General features: G+C 37.2%; 1 protein-coding gene across 2 annotated transcripts in view; it reads left to right on the top strand.

Moving 5' to 3' along the window:
* MED23 (mediator complex subunit 23) overlaps positions 1 to 22052 on the top strand; it is a 54118-nt gene that overhangs the window by 8549 nt on the left and 23517 nt on the right. Inside the window, exons 8-17 of one of the 2 annotated variants that reach the window (XM_045010778.1) lie at positions 1042 to 1111; positions 3876 to 3988; positions 4716 to 4811; positions 5376 to 5393; positions 14148 to 14348; positions 15105 to 15248; positions 17656 to 17801; positions 18563 to 18808; positions 18995 to 19137; positions 19844 to 20018. In XM_045010778.1, the coding sequence (XP_044866713.1) occupies positions 1042 to 1111; positions 3876 to 3988; positions 4716 to 4811; positions 5376 to 5393; positions 14148 to 14348; positions 15105 to 15248; positions 17656 to 17801; positions 18563 to 18808; positions 18995 to 19137; positions 19844 to 20018 (1352 nt within the window). The remainder of the gene's footprint in view (positions 1 to 1041; positions 1112 to 3875; positions 3989 to 4715; positions 4812 to 5375; positions 5394 to 14147; positions 14349 to 15104; positions 15249 to 17655; positions 17802 to 18562; positions 18809 to 18994; positions 19138 to 19843; positions 20019 to 22052) is intronic. The other variant, XM_045010779.1, reaches the window with a different exon arrangement.

Below are 22052 nucleotides of genomic sequence, written 5' to 3'. Positions count from 1 at the left end.
ATTCTTCCATTGACCTAGCTGTCATCTCTCAGGGTGTGAATTTACTGGAGTAACAGAAAAGCCCCTGCTATCGCTGTAGTATTTGTCTGTGCTACAGCGGCATAGCTGCAGCTGTGCCTGTGTAGCACTTGAAAATATACACTTAGTCTCTACTTAAGCACTAAATGAGGCCCCTATCCTGCAGCTGATTCGCTGGCAGATCCCCGTGCTTACGTGCAGATCATGCCATTGACTCCATGCAAGTGGCCTAACTTTCAAAATTGAGGGCTCAGCAGGTCTTACTGATTTAAAATTTGGAAAACTAGGTAACTTATTTAAGTGCCTAAATATGCACTAAATTAGGCATCTGTTTAAAAACAACAAAAACTACACACAAACGTTGGCCATCATGTTGCTTTAGATGTGCATCTGAATGTTATGTTCTTGAATTTTAGCATTTGAGACTGGGTTGAAATTCTTCGTGTGCCTACGAGCCTTACACACTCTCCATATGACTAGGAAGATAAACAAGCAGCTTTAATTTTCCAGTATGGCCAGTTTTGTGGCCTGATATTCACCATTACAGAATTATTTGGCATTCTCGTATAATCAAATCAGCCTTCGCTTCCTAAAGATTGTGATACTCATTCAGTACAAGTTCCCCTTGTCCTTTTGGTACGTTTGAAAAACCAGACCCCTGGTTTTGCTTGCACAGAAAGGGGCATGTTTCTTTGATTAGAGGAGATAAGGGGTGAAACTCCCATTGATTTCACCGGGCCCAGGATTTCATCCAAGAAGTGGTAAGTTAAGTGCCTTTGAGGAATTGCTCAGATGAAGAAAATGGTGTTCCATTGCTAAATAGAATTTTAAACCTCACATGAAAGGCAATAAATAATTTACATTGCAAGAATATTGTACACATGAAAAGTAGCTATTTTGATTTGCTCTGATTTCTGCCAAAAAGAGCATATATCCTTCAAGTAACTTACCTGATTTAATGTCTTGTTTTAAATTGAATATTGTGTTAATGTAAACAATTTAGTATTAATAATCTTCTTTCAGTTGCTAGGTAACTTAGTATCAGACTTTGTGGATACCTTCAGACCCACCGCAAGAATAAATTCCATTTGCGGTAAGAAAACATGAGTGAAGTGAATTTAGATTGAATTGAATTTTTAGCCAGTAGGCCTACCTAATTTGGGGTTAGGCTTATATGTTAATTCGTGCAAAATGCTTGAGTGTGTAGCATTTATGTAATACCTATCAATTACCTATTTTTTTTTTTTTTATCCTGCCTCAGTTTAAAAGTTTGAAAACTTTTTTGGATTTACCAGATTAAAAGTACTGCTTTGAGCACAGGTAGAAAATGGAAAATTGCTTCTTTTCACTTGCCCCCTCTGCAAAAAGTGATATTGTCCCTTCTGTGGTCTTAACCTGGCCTATGAATTCAAGGGTGTGTCTACATTTAATTACTTTTGTACTGGTGTAGCTATGCTATGTGTCAGACTTAATGAACATTTTCTGAATCAACATCTAGACTAGGGATTTGCAGCTCTGCTGAATTCCCTAATTTATGTAAGCCTTTAGTCTCCATAAAAAAAGGCTTTTTCATTCAGTTTTACTTCTCTCAAGAAATCTGCAAAAGTTTGATTAGGGCATTTCGATCCTGTTTTATGCTATTTTTGCTCTTTTAGAAGAAGAAGGATGCTTTTTTTTTCCGTACATTTTAAGAAAAGTAACTCCTGTATATACTGCTGTTGTTTCATTCATTTCTATAAAGGACCTAAAATTGAGCACTTCCATTAATCTCCAGATGATTCCTTTAATACACAAAAGCAATGTAGTGGGATTAAGGATGTAATGTCAGCTGTAAACCACTGAGTTTCTTGATTTATTTATTTCTTTAAATAAATAAATAAATAAATAAATATTTTTTGTTATTTCTTTGTTTTTGCAAGAGTATCTAATACTCTTAAGTATATTTTTCCAAATGCGTGGAAAGGATTTATTCATGTGACACTCAGTCCTGGAAGAAATTTCCTAATTTGCTGAAGTATTTGCATAAATGACCAGGTGTATTGTTGACTTTAAAATTCTCTGACTCCACAAACAGACTATACACAGTTTAAGGTAGAAATAGTATTAAAGGTGCTTGCTGTGTATAGTAGTCCTGCCCACACCCACTACTACTACAGTATAGTAGTATAATTACTGCTAAAGGCAGGAAACCAGAGTGGGTGGACTAACCATCTACAGTAACTCCTCACTTAACGTTGTCCTGGTTAACGTTTCGTTGTTACGTTGCTGTTCAATTAGAGAACATGCTCGTTTAAAGTTGCGCAGTGTTCCCTTCTAACATTGTTTGGCAGCTACCTGCTTTGTCCACTGCTTGCAGAAAGAGCAACCTGTTGGAGCTAGCTGGTCGGGGCTTGGAACTAGGGTGGACTGGCAGCCCCCCATCAGCTCTCCTAAGTTCCCTGTGTGACAGCCGCCCAGCGGTCTATCAATTGCCGGGCAGTTCAACTGTCCCTCCCTCCCACTGCCGTGTGCTGCTCCTGCCCTCTGCCTTGGAGTTGCTCCTGAAAGCCTCCTGCTTGCTGGCGGGGGGGAGCGCTCATATCAGGGTGTCTCCCTTCCCCTGCTCCTGCCCTCATCTCCACAGAGCAGGTGGGGGACACCAGAGGGCTCAGGATGGAGGGAGCTCGCTGGCAGCAGCTGCTGTCTCAACTTGCTTATCTACTTAAAAAGACAATGTACTTAGAATTGGGTCAGCATACTTAAAGGGGCAATGCATGTCTCTCTCTCTCACACACACGATGTGTGTCTCTGTCTCTCTCTGCCACACTGTCTCCCTTCCCTCCATTCGTGCTGCCTTGTAGAGTGTGAGGCTACATTAACAACAATGTGTTAACCCCTGAGGGCTCAACCGAATGCTAGTTCACCATTTAGCAGTAAGGCATTCCCCAGGAAATATCCCACCCTCTGACTCCACCACCTCAACCAACCTTCACAATCATCATTGCTGTGTACAGTATTAAATTGTTTGTTTAAAACTTATACTGTGTATATATGTATGTGTATGTGTGTGTGTGTGTCTCACACACACACACACGTACAGAGAGAGAGAGGGTCTTTTGTCTGGTGGAAAAAAGTTTCCCTGGAACCTAATTCCCTCTCACCCCCCCCCCCCCCATTTACATTAATTCTTATGGGGAAATTGGATTTGCTTAACATTTTGCTTAAAGTAGCATCTTTTCAGGAACATAACTACAGCGTTAAATGAGGAGTTACTGTACTTTAATATGGTGGAAGGGGGAAAGCAGTTATCCTTTAATTTCATTTTGCTTAAGAGAAGTTGAAGGCTCAGTGTAGCCAAACTGAATATTATTACATTACTTCTCCTGTGCTTTTGGATTTAATGGCAGTAAAAGAACTATGACCATCCAGAGAAGAGGCTTGACCCATTTACAGTAAAAGGTCCATAATGGCCCATTATGGCTGAAATACAACTCCTGCTTTAGTTATAAACATTTATTGGACCAAAAAAAGTTTTTATGGTCTGGGCATATGATGTGAATAGGAGACTGCTCCTGAGGATAAATAGTATATTTTAGTGTCATATTTACAAGTATTTTGATATATCTGGAGATGTCCAAACTGAACAGTTTATAGCAAAACATAATAGTTGAGTTTGCCCTTTAGCAAATGAATTGAGATTTCTAATGCAAAAGGAATGCTAGCAATTCCTGGTGGGAGATAACAGATTTAAATAAATATAGCGGAAAGGAATATTGTTAGTAGTTTCTGAGGTGGGTTCTTCACCTCTAATGATTAAGTTCCATAGCCACTCAACTTCCTTAGCATTTATTCTTTCTCATTCTGTGTAATATGTGCAGGACGTTGCAGTCTTCTTCCTGTGGTAAATAACTCTGGCGCCATGTGTAACTCATGGAAGCTGGATCCTACAACCCTTCGTTTCCCTTTGAAAGGACTCTTGCCATATGATAAGGTATGCATGTGTAAGCCTCGTAGTTATGAAAGTTTTGTGTGTTTAACCTATGAAATTACTGTTTATGTGTAGATTAGAGAAAAGAAGAGGGCAATTATTTTGAAAACTCGGGCTGTTCCATTTTCAGTTAGAACTTCAAAATTAATTAACTTAGTTTACTAACAGATTAAAATCCTCCAAATATATGGTACAGTAATGGCAAACCATACACACACCAGGTGGTATGTGATATTTTTACTGCGCGGCACACTGATTCCCTGAATTCTGAGAAGTGGTAGGTGTTGCATGCACCTATTCTGTGTCTGTGTGTGAGAGAGAACTGTGTAGTTCGTGCCTTGCACAACAGGGCAAGACACTTGATTCCACTCTTTTAATTGGTCTCACACCCCAGGAGCACTGTGGAGGCAGTGTGCTCATCCCTTATTGAGAGGGATCTCGTTGGTCTCCTGAAGCTTCTCTGCCAATGTTTTCCAAAAAGTATCCCATCTTCTTATTGTCGAAGAAGGTCCCCCACAACTGGGAGTGTAAAACCAAGGGGAGGACACTCTCTGCTGATACTTATCTCCCTCTTGGGTATTTGAGAACAAAATAGTTCACCACCAGTGGTACATACTTATAAATATAAACATATTAAAAATAATTCATTTTTAATTTTGTTACATTTAATCACAACATTTAATTTAATCTTGAGGCAATGTTCGCGTATGTTTGTTTGTTTGTTTTTAAGGATCTGTTTGAGCCACAGACTGCTTTGTTGAGATATGTGCTGGAACAACCTTATTCCAGGGATATGGTCTGCAATATGCTAGGTCTGAATAAGCAGGTACTGTACTATACTGTGATGCACTATTTAATTCTGCATAGAATCTGCACTATTCTTTTCTCTTTTCTTTGCTATAGCTAACTGAGCAAAACAGTTGAGGTCCAGACAGTGATTTTTTTTTTTAATATTATCATATTAGGTAAATTGGATACTATATTGTACCTTTCATTTTTATATTGCTTTAAGGGTGTTTAAATTGAAAAATAGAGATTTAAAATATTGATTTTTTTTTTGCATTGCTTTTTTTTCCTATAAGGCCAGCCTCAAATATACCTTTGACAGACTATAACTTACCAAAGTTATTAGTTTGTTTGTTTTTTAAAGTTCTTGCTAATGTTCATGTAATTAGTTCCCAGAACTTTGTTGTACGTTGTTACTTTGGCATGTTACAGCATTCTATCAGTGGAGAGCTGATTTTATTTTTTATACCTTTTAAGTGGGAGGGTTTTGTCTGACTTGGGATTCCTTGAGGCTGGCCTCATAGTCACTGTTTTGTCTTTTCTTTTTTTCTTCCTTTATTTTTGTTCTGTCCTGTCTTGTCCTGCCCATCCTCCAATGCTCTAGACCTTGAACATTGCTCAGGTATGTTCACAACCTTACTGTTGTATTGTGACTAACGATACGCTGGCCGCTTTGTAGCCACTGATTCCAGTTAGAGAATACATGTACGGTCAGGGCTTGAAATTGGCAGGACCATTAGATGCTACGACAAGGGCAAATTCTCATTAAAATCTCTTAGGATATGAGAGATTTATTTAATATGAAAATGTACAGCACCAATGGTCCTCTGATCCTAAAATTTTGGTTGGGTTGGACCACCACCACTTCCCCCACCTGATCTAGAGGCTTTTTCTTGGTTTGCTGGAATTTTCGGATGAAGAGAGATCATTAGTTCAGTCCTTTTGTTCCTTATGTGGATAGAAAAATATTCCTTGAATTCATTTTTGGAATGTAAATCTGGAGAGGCAAAAACTGCTAAAGTGGAGCTTGATGGTGAGGTCACATTATCAGGCAGCCTCTGACAAATTCCCTTTCCTACATTAACCTTCCAGCGTCCTCCAAGTAGGGTGAACTAAGACAATACAAAGTGCTAGAAAAAATGTTTGTTTCTTTTAAAGCCAAATTTTATAAACCTTCTGTTTTATTTCTTGTCCGAATCTACTGTATGGACTTATGCTTGAAATTTTAAATATTGGTTATTACAGCCTTTTTATTCTTTAAATTTTGAATCCTTCTTAGAATAGTAACCAGCTCAACATCTGTTTTAAAAAAAAAAGTAATTTCTAAGATATGTAAAATAGCGTTGCTGTTTGCAATACTATGGTGAAGGTTGTGTCAGTGTTTCCATTTATAAAACTTCTTTCAGGGATTTGTAACTTGACTGTAAAATTTGCATGACTCTGAAACCTCGTGTATAATATCTTCCACTGTAAATGAAAAACAGATCACATTACTTGATTTGGTCACTCTTTTGAATGCTCAAACTTCTTTATCTTATCAAAGTATTTGACAAATAATACTCCATTGCATGTAATTATCCGAGATATTTTAAAACCAAAATCATCTAAGGCAGCTGAAATGTTAAAATATGAAAACTAGCTGCTAGATTAATATTTAAATTAATAGGATTTTTTATTGTGTCTAAATTTCTATTTAGACAATACATCAAGTTGTCACTTTTTGCAGCTTTTTATGGTTTAGTTGCTAAATAGCACAAGACATAAGCTAAAATGTGTACTGAATGTATTGTATTTAGTTTATTAGCGGTGGTCTGCCCTTTCAGGCTAGAAGATCAAAGTTAAAATGTTAATTTTAACTCTTAAGTTTGCTATTCTCTAATTAAAAGATAACTGAAATACTTTATTTATTTTTAGTTTTTTGAGTTCTAGATGGTAATTTCTACACAGTGTTTCAACCTAGAGTGAATTTTTATGGCAAAGAAACAAACCCTTGAAAAACATGGCTTATAATGGAAATGCTGACAGAACATGAACTGTAGCTGTGCTACCATAATACCAGTATGTGGACTTTCAGACCATTGTATTTGACAGTAAAAGTTTAAGCATGAAATAGGAGGTGTATCAGGAGAGAAGAGAAAATATTAATCAGTACACCTTAAAAATCCTATTTTTTACAGTTTTAAGTAGAATATGAAAGTTTACTCACATTTGGGTGTAGGTTAATTTATTATGACTGCATTGATATTTCCAGTAACTTCAGTAAAATGTTGTATAGCACTTCCTGAAGAGCATGCGATTTCTGTTGCTACCTGCGGTAAAATTCTTAACTATTTTTGTGATGATAATCCTTCTAGATCTAATAATAATAATAGTATTAGATATGAGTTAATCTATTAAAGGCCAAATGGTTATCAGTATAACAGAAACTATTGAAAATGTAAAGAAAATCATCAATAGTGTAAACTTTGTTTTAAAAACTAGTTTTGTGCCTTGCCAATTTTAGAAATAAATGCAGAAACAAATAAATATAGGACCATGATCCTACAATCAGATCTGCCCCTTTTACTTAGCCATGCCTTGCAGACCCTCGCTTATCTATTCACACAGATCCAGTTGCAGGATGGGAGCCTTCCTGTGTACCTGTTAGCTCATTACAGTAGAAAAGTGTTCACGATAAATGTGATACCGGTAAACAAGACCTTGACCTAATTATCAAATATTCTTAAAGGGGAACAGCAAAGCTGTTAGTATTATTTTTTTTAACAATGTATAGATTTATATTAGAAATATTTACTTTGAAAAAGTCTTTGAGGTACATGAAAAGTACAAATGTAACTGTTTTTCATATTAACCGTGTAGAGACAAACATCAAGGCAGAGAAAGATACACAATTTACACACTGATTTCAGGATTTTCAGTTTTTGTTTAGTCTTTTATGGCTATTTCTGTCATATGGCTCTTGATGAAAAATTATAACTTCAAAATATTCTTTTAGTGTGTGGGTTCTGGGGGTTTTCATTTTCTAGTAATGCACAATTTGGCATGCGAAAGTGTAGTGCACCATCTCTTGCATAAGTGTTAAAAATCAAATCATCCTTTAGGATGTACAGTTTGATCCAATTTGTATTTCATCTCCGTCAGTATATTACTAATTTTTTCCCAATATTTGTTTAACTTTGCACAGTTTAATAGAATGTTTGTTATAGCAAATATTTTAAATATGATTAGTTATTTTGGATGCTGTAAATTTCGGGAAGTCAAATTGCCACCTCTTCAAGGGGCCTCCTTTTCAGAAAGTGCTGAACAATCACCCCTTTATCATGTTTCAGGCTGGCATCCCTTCTGGAGTATGATTTTATTTTCTCTGTGACAAATAAATATACATTGAAAACCACTGCCTCTTTAGCTTAGTTGCCTGCAGTTTGGGTTCCGTGATGGTATCTCTGACCACTCAAACAGTGGAGTGCTCCAAGCTTTCTTTAACGTGTGATTTCTATCGCTTGGCAAGTATGCATGAAAGATATCTTCAAACATTTTGTTTCTGTACCTGTAATTATTGCCTGCTGTTAATAATTTTGGACCTTAAAACAGTTTTACTCATATTAAAATAGAAAGGAACATAAATTCTGGCTAGTCAAGTGTAAAAGTATAATTAGGTGGGCCAAAAAAGAATTTGAAGCAAAAGACACACAAACTTAACAGCAAACTTTTTTTTTTTTTAAAGTACATGACAAGCAGGAAGCCTGCAAACAATCAGTAGGGCCACTGAACAATTGAGGTGCTAAAGAAGCTCTCAAGGAAGACAAGGCCATTGTGGAGAAGCTAAATAAATTCTTTGCATCAGTCTTCTCTGCAGAGGATGTTAGGGAGTTTCCCAAACCTAAGCCATTCTTTTTAGGTGACAAATCTGAGGAAGTGTCCCAGACTGAAGTGACAGTAGAGGAGGCTTTGGAACAGACTGATAAAGTAAACAGTAATAAGTCACCAGGACCAGATTGTATTTACCCAAGAGCTCTGAAGGAACTCAATATGAAATTGAAGAACTACTCACTGTGGTGTGTAACCTATTGCTTAAATTAACCTCCATACCAGCTGACTGGCTGATAGCTAATGTGATGCCGATCTTTAAAAAAGGCTCCAGTGGTGAACCAAGTAATTACAGCCTAACTTCAGCACCAGGCAAATTGGTTAAAACTATAGTAAAGAACAAAATTATCAGACCCATGATATGTTGGGGAAAAGTCAACATGGCTTTTGTAATTGGAAATCATGCCTCACCAATCACTTAGAATTCTTGTATGGGTTCAACACGCATGTTGACAAGGGGTCCCTCATCAAAGACTCTTAAGCAAACTAAGCAGTCATGGGATAAGATGGAAGGCCACCTCATGGGTCAGTAACTGGTTAAAAGATAGGAAACAAAGGGTAAGAATAAATGGTTAGTTTTCAGAATGGAGAGGTAAATAGTGGGGGTCCCTTAAGGATCTGCACTGGGAACTCTGCTGGTCAACATATTCATAAATGGCCTGGAAAAGGAGGTAAGCAGTGAGGTGGCAAAGTTTGCAGACAATACAGAATTACTCAAGATGGCTAAATTGAAAGCAGACTCTGAGGAGTTGCAAGGGAATCTCACAAAACTGGGTGACTGGGTGAGAAAATATCAGATGAAATACAATGTTGATAAATGCAAAATAATGCACATTAGAAAACATAATCCCAACTATACATACAAAATGATGGGGTCTAAATTAGCTGTTACCATGGAAGAAAAAGGTCTTTGAGTCAGTATGGATAGTTCTCTGAAAATGTGCTCAGTGCGCAGCAGCAGTCCAAAAAGCTAACAATGTTAGAAACCATTAGGAAAAGGTTAGAAAATAAGACAGACAATATTATAACGCCTCTCTATAAATCAGTGGTATGCCCACACCTTGAATAGTGTGTGCCATTCTGGTTGCCCTCTCTCTAAAAGATATATTAAAAATGGAAAAAGTATGAAGAAGGGCAGCAAAAATAATTAGGGGTATGAAACAGCTTCTATATGAGGAGAGATTAAAGAGATTGGGACTGCTCATCTTGGAAAAGAGACAACTAGGAGCAATATGTTAGAGGTCTGTAAAATTATGAATGAGGATGTGTTCATGTAACATGAACCAGGGGTCACCTGATGAAATTAATAGGCAGCAGGTTTAAAACAAACAAAAGGAAGTACTTCTTTGCACAATGCGGAACTCATTGTTAGGATGTTGTGAAGACCAACAATATAATGGTTCAAAAAGAATTTGATAAGTTCACAGAGGATAGGCCCATCAGTAGCTATTAGCCAGAATGGTCAGGGACCACACTCAAGGTGTCCCTAGCCTCTGACTGCTAGAAGCAGGAGCTGGGCAAAGGGAGGAATCACTCGATAAATTGCTCTGTTTTGTTACTCCCTCTGGAGCATTTGGCTCTGGTCACTGAAGACAGAGTACTGGGCTAGATGAACTGTTGGTCTGACCAGTATGGCTGTTCACATGTCCTTAAAATCTTTGCTGTTCACCTTTTCAGCCAGCAGAGATGGTATAAAGGTTAAAGTAGAATATCCTCTTCTATGCCTTCTCCCAAGCCAGGTTGTAGTTTCATCCCTTCCTAAATCCATTTGTGCCAGGTTGTTTGAGAAGGAAGCTGTTGATTTTACCTCTGTCTATGCATCCGGAAATGGAATTGAAGCATGAAGTGAAAGGAATGACTTAATACAGTATTATTCAGTTGACTTTCCTTTCCCTTTTCTTTTTACCACATTGTCTGTTTGGTATTAGGAATTTGGATTTCCTGGTATTTCACAGTATTAATATGGCAAACATTATGGATCCACTGGTGTTAAGGTGTAAAGTAATCCTTTGATATTCTTTCCATTCATATGTCAGAAATGGCACATACTTCTACTTACTGGAATTGATTCAGCTCCTATTGAAGAAAATGGCAAAATGTTCATTAAACTGGTAGAAGTAGGATCAGACTCAGTACAAACGACTGGTTGCAATTTTAACAAGCTAATAGTGAGCCTGGGTAACCACCATATTTGAAAAAGGGGGCAATTTGTACCAGTATTATCCATAGTGTCTAAATCATTTATTAATTGTTCCTCAGATAGCTCAACCATCCATATTTTATTAAATATTTGAGAACTATGAGGACAGTTACATTATTTATTGAATTATTAAAATCTTTTAAAAATGTGTTTTCTCTAAATATTTTTTATTAGAAGGCAGTTGGTGTTTTGATCAGTTCACTATGGCATCCCTAGTTCTTCAGGGATTGGTCTTATAAACTTTTTCAGACAGTCAGAAATGGCTGTGGTAGCACTATTCTGATTTTTTTCATATTTGTTTATGGTGTAATTGCAGTTTCAAATATAAATCCCCATTTTTCAAGCATTTAAAAACTTGTTTCAGGATGAAACTCCAGTTACTAGCCTGGGAATCATTTTGTTTAACCAAATTTTAAAAAATGTATTGTAGTAAGTGGGTCTTAGAGGAAAGTCTTGATTGTTTCAGATACTTTTTTAAATTCATATATAATTCCAAAAATATTCCTTTAACCAAAAAAAAGGCAAATTAGTAACTGCTAGTTCTGATATTTTAAGGAGTTAAACCATGAGGCTATAGGTATTCATGCTGTAGACTAGTCCCTGGGTTATGCCTGTTCTTAATAAATTAAAGCCCCAATACTGCAAACTTTTTCATATGTGCATAATTTTACTCATATGAGTAGTCCAAAGTATGAGGTTTACATATAAGTTGCTTCAAACCTTTATGTACGGAAAATAGTAAAATGCCAGATATTGAATTAATGCTGAAAGACTGTACTCAAAAAGCATTGTTAAGCTTCTTCCCAATCCCTTGAAAGTTATTTTAAAGCAATATGAGTAGAGGATAAAGTGATCAGCTATATATTTGAATTTCCTGGCTCCAAAGTTTGCGCAGGCTTGATATTATTTAAATGTTAAAATAAATATTTATTAAGATTTGTTCCTTAATTAAATGTGCTGGGGATCTGACTACCATTTTGTCAATTTTATTATAAACTATGGAATAAAATGTACATTACTAGTGGAAAATTCCTACTGGAAATTCTGGCTTTCTTTTTCACAGTCGTGTTTTCCTGTCTATTGTATATTTTGAATAACTTTTATTTTTTAATATAGGCTAAGGTTGGTGGGCTGTTGGACATTAACCCACTGCCTATCAAGCTAGTGAATTTCAAGCCCTGTACACAGTAGTTTTGCATGCTGGATTATGAAATAGTCCATAGTGTTGTCTGTTGCACCCTGCTCTGCTTCATAAGTAGTTGCATTTGGAAAAAAGTATTCTCAACTGGTGGTGGTAATATTGCTCTTTGTAAACCTGTAATGTGATTGATATGTGACAATGGCATTGCGTATTTGGAAGAGACGGTGAAACAGAAATTGATGCTTCCCTTTTTAGTTAGAAGTTTGTGTTAAGCATGCTTCAAGAAAGCGCAGCTAAACTTGTAGCTTTCTGCAGTTTTGAGCTGGCAAAGAGCATGTAAAAGAGGGGATGATGTTCATTATATTTGTCAAGTTTTCTCATTCTTGCATTTTATTCTTAATTTGAAGGAAAAAAATCCCTTTTTCATGGCAAAAGACTAATATTGGTTAAAATTAGAATGAGCATCTCCTTTCAGCCATTTTCTTTCCTTTTTTATTAAAAAGGTTTTTAGACTGCCTGGCTGGCGAGTCAAAGAACTCATTTGTTAAGGAAACCCTGACATGTATTTTGGTAAAATAAATAAATAAATAAACTTCTTTTTTTTTAAATAATAATTTTTTTAAAAAGCCTTTTTTGCCTCTAGAAAGGGACACTGTATTTTCATGACTAGTATTTGAGCAGCTCTGTTCCTTCTTTTCTCTCATCATTAAAGTAATACTTTTTTCTTTAATTAAGGCTGCATTATGTTACAGGAATTAGGTGTAAAAATCTAAATGTAACTATTTTTAAACCTAGTCTGTAGAATGACACAATAGATCTTCAAGCCCTAGCACTGTATGGAGTGAGTCAAATTACACTCAGCTTTCCACCCCCTCAGTAGCATTTAGGCTCATCATTCTGTTTGAAGATGTACAAACAAAGTAATACACAGTTCCTTACAAAAGTGTTTACAATATAAATTATGCACAGAAAATAGTCTAAACTTGTACCAAAAAGTTGGAGGTGCAAACTTCAAGTACTGCAGCTATTTTCTTTTTATATATATATACACACAAATATGTACCCACACATAATGAATGTATTCTATATTTGGTCATTGTTGAAAGACATCAAGGAAGAGAGATATTTTAAGGGGTGATTTATTTATTTGTGTGTTTAGGGGCCTGGAAATTGCCTATCACACTGTGGAGAAGCTGCAACCTAAATAATTTTTATGGTTCTCATCACAGTGGTATATAAACTAGTGCGTCACCATTACTTGGGACATTAATCATGTCTAAGGCTATGTCTACAACTTGGAGCTAGGAGTATGATTCCCAGCTTGACCTACTCCCAGTAGCTCTAATGGAGCTAGTGTGCTAAAAATAGTAGCATAGCTGCAGTAGCGTAGACAGTGGTGAGGCACAGTATGGACTAACTGCCCTGAGTACAGAACTCCCAGACCTTAGGGGTATGTACTCAGGGTGGCTAACCTGTGTCGCTGCTCTCCACTGCCCTTGCTACTGCAGCTACACTACTATTTTTAGCACTCTAGCCCTCAAATTAGGGATCACACCCCATCTCCAAGTGTAGGAGACCATAATTTATAAAATAAAAATTGTCAGTGTACCATTCACCTTTAGGATCCTAACCAAAGGCTGTTTCTTGCTGCCATTGAAATCTTTAAGATTTCTGCTGTTGACTTTAATTGGAACAGAATTGAACCGGAAGTGAGAGAGATCATACATCTCTTTAAGATAACATAAATATTCAGATACGCTATCTTTGGAATACATCCTCTGTTTTTAGTGGTACAATTAGTGTTTTCTCTTCATATACACATAGACTCTCATTTAGAACACTTGGGCTTTGCAGGTGCCGATTAAATTCATAAATATTATGGCAGAAAAATAACATTTTGTACTGATGAAAACTTTTACACCAAGTATCAACTGAGAATTATTTATGTGTGGAGGGGCAGGGAATTAATATATGGTAGAATGTAAAATTATTTGTGACCTGTAACACAATGCAGCTTTAATACACTGGCTTATCCTTAAACTTCTTAAGTTCAGACTTCATTTCATGCTTCCCAGCCTTCTGTCGAAATACTGTACTGAAATTGTTAGCATTGTGTTGAAGTTAATTGCAAAGCTTTTGGAATACTGTATCTGGTCTCTGCCTTGCAGCACAAACAGCGCTGTCCTGTGCTGGAGGACCAGTTGGTGGATCTCGTCGTGTATGCCATGGAACGTTCGGAGACTGAGGAGAAGTTTGACGATGGTGGAACCAGCCAGTTGTTGTGGCAGCACCTTTCCAGCCAGCTCATTTTCTTCGTGCTCTTTCAGTTTGCAAGCTTTCCTCACATGGTCCTGTCACTCCATCAAAAGGTACCTTTTCTGCGGCATTCTCTTTTGGTAGGATGGGAAAAGAATCTGTCTCTGTGAGACTGAAGTTTGTAATCACACTAGCAGAGTTGAGATGAAGTATTCATACAACGTAAATCATTGTGTTCTTCTTAGCATGTGCACAATGTGCCTCAGGTCTCACGTGACCAGGACTCCTCACCAAATTTGGTCTGCTGGTTGGATCATTAGCTTCCCTGACTTGGGCCGAGTACTGATGGGGAGTGCAACGTGAACACTGATTTATCCCCTGCTCCCTATCCTGGTGTTAACTGGTTAGGTCTTTCTCTTCATTGCATTAGATTACAGGATACCATTCTGTACTTATTACATTGTAAAATAAATTTGCAGCTGAAATTTGAAGGTGGCCTTGTTTTCTTTCAGATTATACTGTTATAACTTGTACTCAGACCAAATATTGTAGACCTAGCCTTTATAAAAAGCAGCTGATTTTCAGTCCCATGACCCTTTCAGTTTTTGAGACCATTGTGCCCATGTTGTCCCCGGTTATGGAAATGCAAATCCAGTGTTTCTAAGATTTTTTTTTTTAATGTTCCCCAACAACTTGTGGAAAGCTTAACTGTTTTAACTTACTGCTAAATATGTATGTGTGAATGAATCTTAAAACGTAATGTGCAAGAACTGGTTGTTAGAGGTAATTTTTCCTCTGCCTGCAGTGTATCTGTTCCTAAATAAGGTTTTGTTGTGTGTGTGTGTGTGTGGTTTTTTTTTTTTAAACAGTTGGCTGGACGAGGTCTTATTAAAGGCAGAGACCATCTGATGTGGGTACTATTGCAGTTCATCTCTGGCAGCATTCAAAAAAATGCACTGGCTGACTTCCTCCCAGTTATGAAGCTTTTTGATCTCCTTTACCCTGAAAAAGAAGTGAGTTTTCCATACAAAATTAAAAGCCAGAGTCATAATTGAACCTGTTAATTAAAATGAGCCTTCAGGAATAATAATAATAATACCTAGCTCTTAACGTGTTCCTTAATACTGTGCCACATAATTCAACAGGGGAATTTACAAAAATAAAGTGAAAACTACTGTTAAGCTCAAAATTTATGTGCTGAATTTCTCTAATAATTAAATTTGGGTGGAGGAGGAAGCATTTGGCACCAAAATAAGTTGTAACTAATCTTTTAAGAATTTTTTCTATTCTGTGAAAGTCTCAAGGACTTCTTTTTCTTCCCTATCACTGTTTGATGGCATTTCTGTTATGAAGGATTTCAATGAGTCTTTGGGTATCTGGGTTAAAGCAAAATGATGCATTCTCATATTTTTAGTGAACAAGGCATTTTAGCGGTATTGTTTGTACTTTTAAAAGGTTAGCTAACATGATTTGAAATGATGTTGGTATGCAATTGCAAACCCACACTGTGAAGTTACTGTAGGGGTATCTGACAGCACCTCTCTTTGAGAGATAACGTTGACTGTAACAGTGTCTGCTTTAAGTTTAGGATCTGATTTGCAGAGGTGCTGGGTATCAACAGCTCCACTTGCAGGCAACAAGAGCTCTAGATGCTCAGCGTTTCCGAAAATCAGGTGCATTGATATTAAATGAGGTACATACTTTACCCTTGATCCTTGTACGATCGTCTAACTGTTATCAGGAGGAGACGGTCTGTGGATCAAAGGTAGTATATGGTCTTAATGTTTCAGACCTGGCCCATAGATGATAATTAAGAGCTTATTTGTGGCTTTGACAGGAACCCCAAGCAAGAGGCAACGCAGTAGTACCTCAGGAGCGTCCCAGGAAGCAGATTGTGGTCAAGTCACAATCTGCCTCCTAGTTTAACCCTGCTTGATGGGGGAAATGCCCTGTGTGAGGCCTCATATACCTGGTGCTAGGCAGGTCCTTTGCTAGGCAATGTGTTGTGGTGGAGGTTGGAGCCGAAGTCTGTCGTGTCCCCTTTTGCAGAGGGAGATGTAGCTGCCCTTCAGAAAGCACTATTCCTCCTTTCCCTTCTTCCTTCCCTTTACCTATCCCCAACCACTACTACCTCTGAGTCACAAACCCAGTGCAATGGAGTAAATGGGGCACATTATTCTCCTTTATACTACTGCACACACAGGACCACAAACTGGCCTTAAATATATAATTTGGCTGTCTTCACAGTCTTAGTTTTACACCTATTTCATGCTGAATGCCTCCCCTGGCCTAGTAGTGGGATCTTCAGCACCCAGCTATGCTTAACACAACTTTCATTTCAGCAGTTCTACTTTTCTCCTTAAGGAAAAATGACTGTTTTCTCAAGTGAGAGAGTGGATGGAGTTTTTAAAATCTTTTCATGCCATACATAGAGTAAATAAGAAAATATCTTCTTGGAGAAAGAGCCCCCATACAAGGACACGTACCACAAAAGTGATACTAATTTTATATTCTGACTGGCAGTGATCTACGACACTGCTTTCCCATCCTGAAATGCACACTGTCCTGATTAGTTGCTGAAGTTGGGCATGGGGATACATGCTCGCACACACAAATATTTTCTGTAATGTTTGTGTGCATAGTTCCCATTGCCAGCTGTGAGAGGAGCACTCAGACTTGCAGTCACACATCCTGCACATTGCACCCTGCTTGCAGTAGCTCCTGTCTCTTTGGATTTATGGACAGGCTCTTTGTGCATTTTTGTAGGAGCAAGAACTACATTAGAACACTAACTTTTTGATACACACAAGACAAGGACAGAGGAGTATCAGTGTATAAAACCAACTGGATTTTGTCTCGTTCTACAAACCAGTTTTAAACGCAATTTAAGAAAATTGGGCAGATTACATCTTTTTCTTGTGGGATATTTGACTGTCAGATGCAAAGGCATCCTTTTTCCTGATGGGCTGTTAATGGAAGTTTTATATTGACTGTCAGACTACTGCTATTCTCTGTCTTTCTGTATTTTATCTCTCCATTTCCATTTTTGAGCTTTATATCCCATAACCAATCTTTGAAATTTGTCCTATGCAAAACTGAGTCTGAGTCTGAAAGCATTTGGTTTGTGACAAAAATATGTATTTAATTCCCTTGACTCCTACATATTGTAAATGTAAGCATTTATCCGCTGAAGTTTTTGAATGATTTATTAGGTTCTCTGGGTAAAAACTAATAGCCAGATTCAGTCCTTGGTTCTTTTTGTCTTCAGCTGAAGTTGTATGCACACGTGAGACCAAAATTTGTTAGATAAGTGTGTTGTTCACTCTTCTGCATATCAGAAAAAGACACTTGATTGGTGAATGTTAGTTGTGTTACAAAAGGTTATACATACAATATGTAATTTGTGTGTTCGTTCTTTAGTGTATTCCTGTACCTGATATTAACAAACCACAGTCAACTCACGCCTTTGCAATGACCTGTATCTGGATACACCTGAACCGAAAGGCTCACAGTGACAACTCCAAATTACAAATTCCCATTCCTCATTCTCTTAAGCTTCATCATGAGTAAGTTTGGTTTGTTTCGGTGTTTGGTTGGTTGGTGGTTTTTTTGGTTTTTTTGTTGTTGTTTTTTTTACTTCCATATTACTGCTTATTCCTAGTCAGGACCAAAGAAGAAAAAAGAAAGTTCCAAATCCATGTTTAGAATTTGTTTTGTGTGATATGATGCAGTGTCAGTTTTTTCAGTTACTCTTAAAAAAGTTAAAGGTGAATTATTTTGATCATGTTTTAAAGGACTGTTGTTAGGTAGCTCAAACCCAAATGAGTTTCACATAAATTAATGTTAAATATTTTCATGGCATTTTTAAGAAAAATAATTCCTCTTTTGACTTCCTTACAACTCTACCATTACACTTGTGCTAGTTATTGAGTAGCAGAAAATGAAATAGACTATTTTCCTGTTCAAAGTGTGTGAAATGCAAAAAAGTAAACAGTTAATAAATGGTGAATAATAAATTACATTTAATAATCTAAAATATTAATAAGAAAAATAGGATTATTTAAATAACTTTTACCCTGACACACAACTCCAACAATTATCCATTGACACAAGACTTATGAAGCTATCATAATATTTACCTGCCTGGGTACAAAATCCTAGTCACCTATTTACCATGATAGTTGAATGATAATGAAAAAACAAAAACTTTACAATGGAGTTACATGAGGGATTAATTTGGCCTCATATCTGCAGTGCAGATATGTCTTGTTTTTCTTTCTCTTTTTCTTTTCTTTCACTTAACATTTAACCTGTCTTGATTATGAAGGTTCCTACAACAGAGTCTAAGGAATAAAAGTTTACAGATGAATGACTACAAGATCGCCTTATTATGTAATGCATATTCAACCAATTCAGAGTGTTTCACATTGCCTATGGGTGTTCTAGTAGAAACTATTTATGGTAATGGCAACATGAGGATACCTCTTCCAGGAACAAATTGCATGGCTTCCGGATCTATCACTCCATTACCAATGAACCTCTTGGATTCGCTTACAGTTCATGCCAAAATGAGGTACAATATGGTTTTAAAATGTAATCAATTTACTTTTACCTGTGGGCCTTAATGTAAGTGTAACTATATAAAGAGGAAAGTTCATTGTTTTGTTTGCTTCAAAATGTTTTATATAGAACTTCTGTCTGCTTATACAATTAATTTCTTATTAATTTCAAATACATACTTTTTATTTTTTATTTTCAGTCTTATTCACAGCATAGCTACCAGGGTTATTAAACTGGCCCATGCAAAGTCTAGTCTGGCCCTGGCACCAGCACTTGTGGAGACATACAGTCGCTTATTGGTTTATATGGAAATAGAGTCCTTGGGGATCAAAGGCTTTATCAGTAAGAATTTTGTATTTATTTATTAACACTTCATATTTCATTAGTACCCAGAAGCTATAATCAAGGTCGGAGCCCCACTGTTCAAGGGGCTGTACAAATACTTAGGAAGAAACAAAGAGTTGCTGCCCCAAAGAGTTCTGCAATAGATTCTACAGGAGAACACCACTGTGCCTGTGTGCCATCTATTGTAGGATCAGGGCCTAAGTACTCTGACTGTTGTGCACAAGTATGTTATCATCATCTACAGGTACTCTTAAGCTTAAGTATACTTAATTGGTCGAGCTCAACATGCAATTACATTTTCACTTTACTTATTTGTACATCTGCACATCTGAAGAGGAATAAAACTTATTAGAGATGATACTTGCATGTGTAGTGTTAGAGCTGATTCATTCTGTTAGTAGTTTATGGCTTGCAATTTAATATAACTGTGCTTTTGCATCAGGTATAGATTTCATTTTCATGTCAGATGTTAAGAGGAGTTGGTGATGTGGCAGTATGTTTTTCTTAGGATAGACTTAAAGTGCCTGTAACTAGATAAAATATCCCTAAAGATTTGCCTGATCATGTGGTTTAAACGGGAGAGGCATCTAGCTACTTGGTACATATTTTATAAGTGGGTGTATATTTGCACATATGAGTAAAATAGCGTTTTCCAAATGATCTCACTGGAAAATACTTGAAAAATTCTCGTGTCTCTTATTAGGTCAGCTGTTGCCAACAGTGTTTAAATCTCATGCTTGGGGAATTTTGCATACACTGCTGGAGATGTTCAGCTACCGTATGCATCATATCCAGCCTCACTACAGAGTCCAGCTGCTGAGCCATCTTCATTCTTTGGCTGCTGTGCCACAGACCAATCAGAATCAGCTTCATCTCTGGTGAGTAAGGGTAACCATCACTAAACTTTTATCCCCTTAGTAATTTATTGAAAATCCTGCAGGACACAGTAAACGAACTAAAAAAGAGCCACCGTGGCTTAACAACCATGTAAAAGAAGCAGTGAGAGATAAAAAGACTTCCTTTAAAAAGTGGAAGTCAAATCCTAGTGAGGCAAATAGAAAGGAGCACAAACACTGCCAACTTAAGTGCAAGAGTGTAATAAGAAAAGCCAAAGAGGAGTTTGAAGAACGGCTAGCCAAAAACTCCAAAGGTAATAACAAAATGTTTTTTAAGTACATCAGAAGCAGGAAGCCAGCTAAACAACCAGTGGGGCCCCTTGACGATCAAAATACAAAAGGAGCGCTTAAAGACGATAAAGTCATTGCAGAGAAACTAAATGGATTCTTTGCTTCAGTCTTCACGGCTGAGGATGTTAGGGAGATTCCCAAACCTGAGCTGGCTTTTGTAGGTGACAAATCTGAGGAACTGTCACAGATTGAAGTGTCACTAGAGGAGGTTTTGGAATTAATTGATAAACTCAGCATTAACAAGCCACCGGGACCAGATGGCATTCACCCAAGAGTTCTGAAAGAACTCAAATGTGAAGTTGCGGAACTATTAACTAAGGTTTGTAACCTGTCCTTTAAATCGGCTTCGGTACCCAATGACTGGAAGTTAGCTAATGTAACGCCAATATTTAAAAAGGACTCTAGAGATGATCCCGGCAATTACAGACCAGTAAGTCTAACGTCGGTACCGGACAAATTAGTTGAAACAATAGTTAAGAATAAAATTGTCAGACACACAGAAAAACATAAACTGTTGAGCAATAGTCAACATGGTTTCTGTAAAGGGAAATCGTGTCTCACTAATCTATTAGAGTTCTTTGAAGGGGTCAACAAACATGTGGACAAGGGGGATCCAGTGGACATAGTGTACTTAGATTTCCAGAAAGCCTTTGACAAGGTCCCTCACCAAAGGCTCTTACGTAAATTAAGCTGTCATGGGATAAAAGGGAAGGTCCTTTCATGGATTGAAAACTGGTTAAAAGACAGGGAACAAAGGGTAGGAATTAATGGTAAATTCTCAGAATGGAGAGGGGTAACTAGTGGTGTTCCCCAAGGTTCAGTCCTAGGACCAATCCTATTCAATTTATTCATAAATGATCTGGAGAAAGGGGTAAACAGTGAGGTGGCAAAGTTTGCAGATGATACTAAACTGCTCAAGATAGTTAAGACCAAAGCAGATTGTGAAGAACTTCAAAAAGATCTCACAAAACTAAGTGATTGGGCAACAAAATGGCAAATGAAATTTAATGTGGATAAATGTGAAGTAATGCATATTGGAAAAAATAACCCCAACTATACATACAATATGATGGGGGCTAATTTAGCTACAACGAGTCAGGAAAAAGATCTTGGAGTCATCGTGGATAGTTCTCTGAAGATGTCCACGCAGTGTGCAGAGGCGGTCAAAAAAGCAAACAGAATGTTAGGAATCATTAAAAAGGGGATGGAGAATAAGACTGAGAATATAGTATTGTCCTTATATAAATCCATGGTACGCCCACATCTCGAATACTGTGTACAGATATGGTCTCCTCACCTCAAAAAAGATATTCTAGCACTAGAAAAGGTTCAGAAAAGGGCAACTAAAATAATTAGGGGTTTGGAGAGGGTCCCATACGAGGAAAGATTAAAGAGGCTGGGACTCTTCAGCTTGGAAAAGAGAAGACTAAGGGGGGATATGATAGAGGTATATAAAATCATGAGTGATGTTGAGAAAGTGGTTAAGGAAAAGTTACTTACTTATTTCCATAATACAAGAACTAGGGGTCACCAAATGAAATTAATAGGCAGCAGGTTTAAAACAAATAAAAGGAAGTTCTTCTTCACGCAGCGCACAGTCAACTTGTGGAACTCCTTACCTGAGGAGGTTGTGAAGGCTAGGACTATAACAATGTTTAAAAGGGAACTGGATAAATTCATGGTGGCTAAGTCCATAAATGGCTATTAGCCAGGATGGGTAAGAAT

The sequence above is a fragment of the Mauremys mutica genome, chromosome 3, assembly GCF_020497125.1.
Source record: "Mauremys mutica isolate MM-2020 ecotype Southern chromosome 3, ASM2049712v1, whole genome shotgun sequence".
Classification (NCBI taxonomy): Eukaryota; Metazoa; Chordata; order Testudines; family Geoemydidae; genus Mauremys; species Mauremys mutica.
The sequence above is the reverse complement of the archived record's forward strand: the minus strand, read 5'-3'. Positions and strand labels throughout refer to the sequence as shown.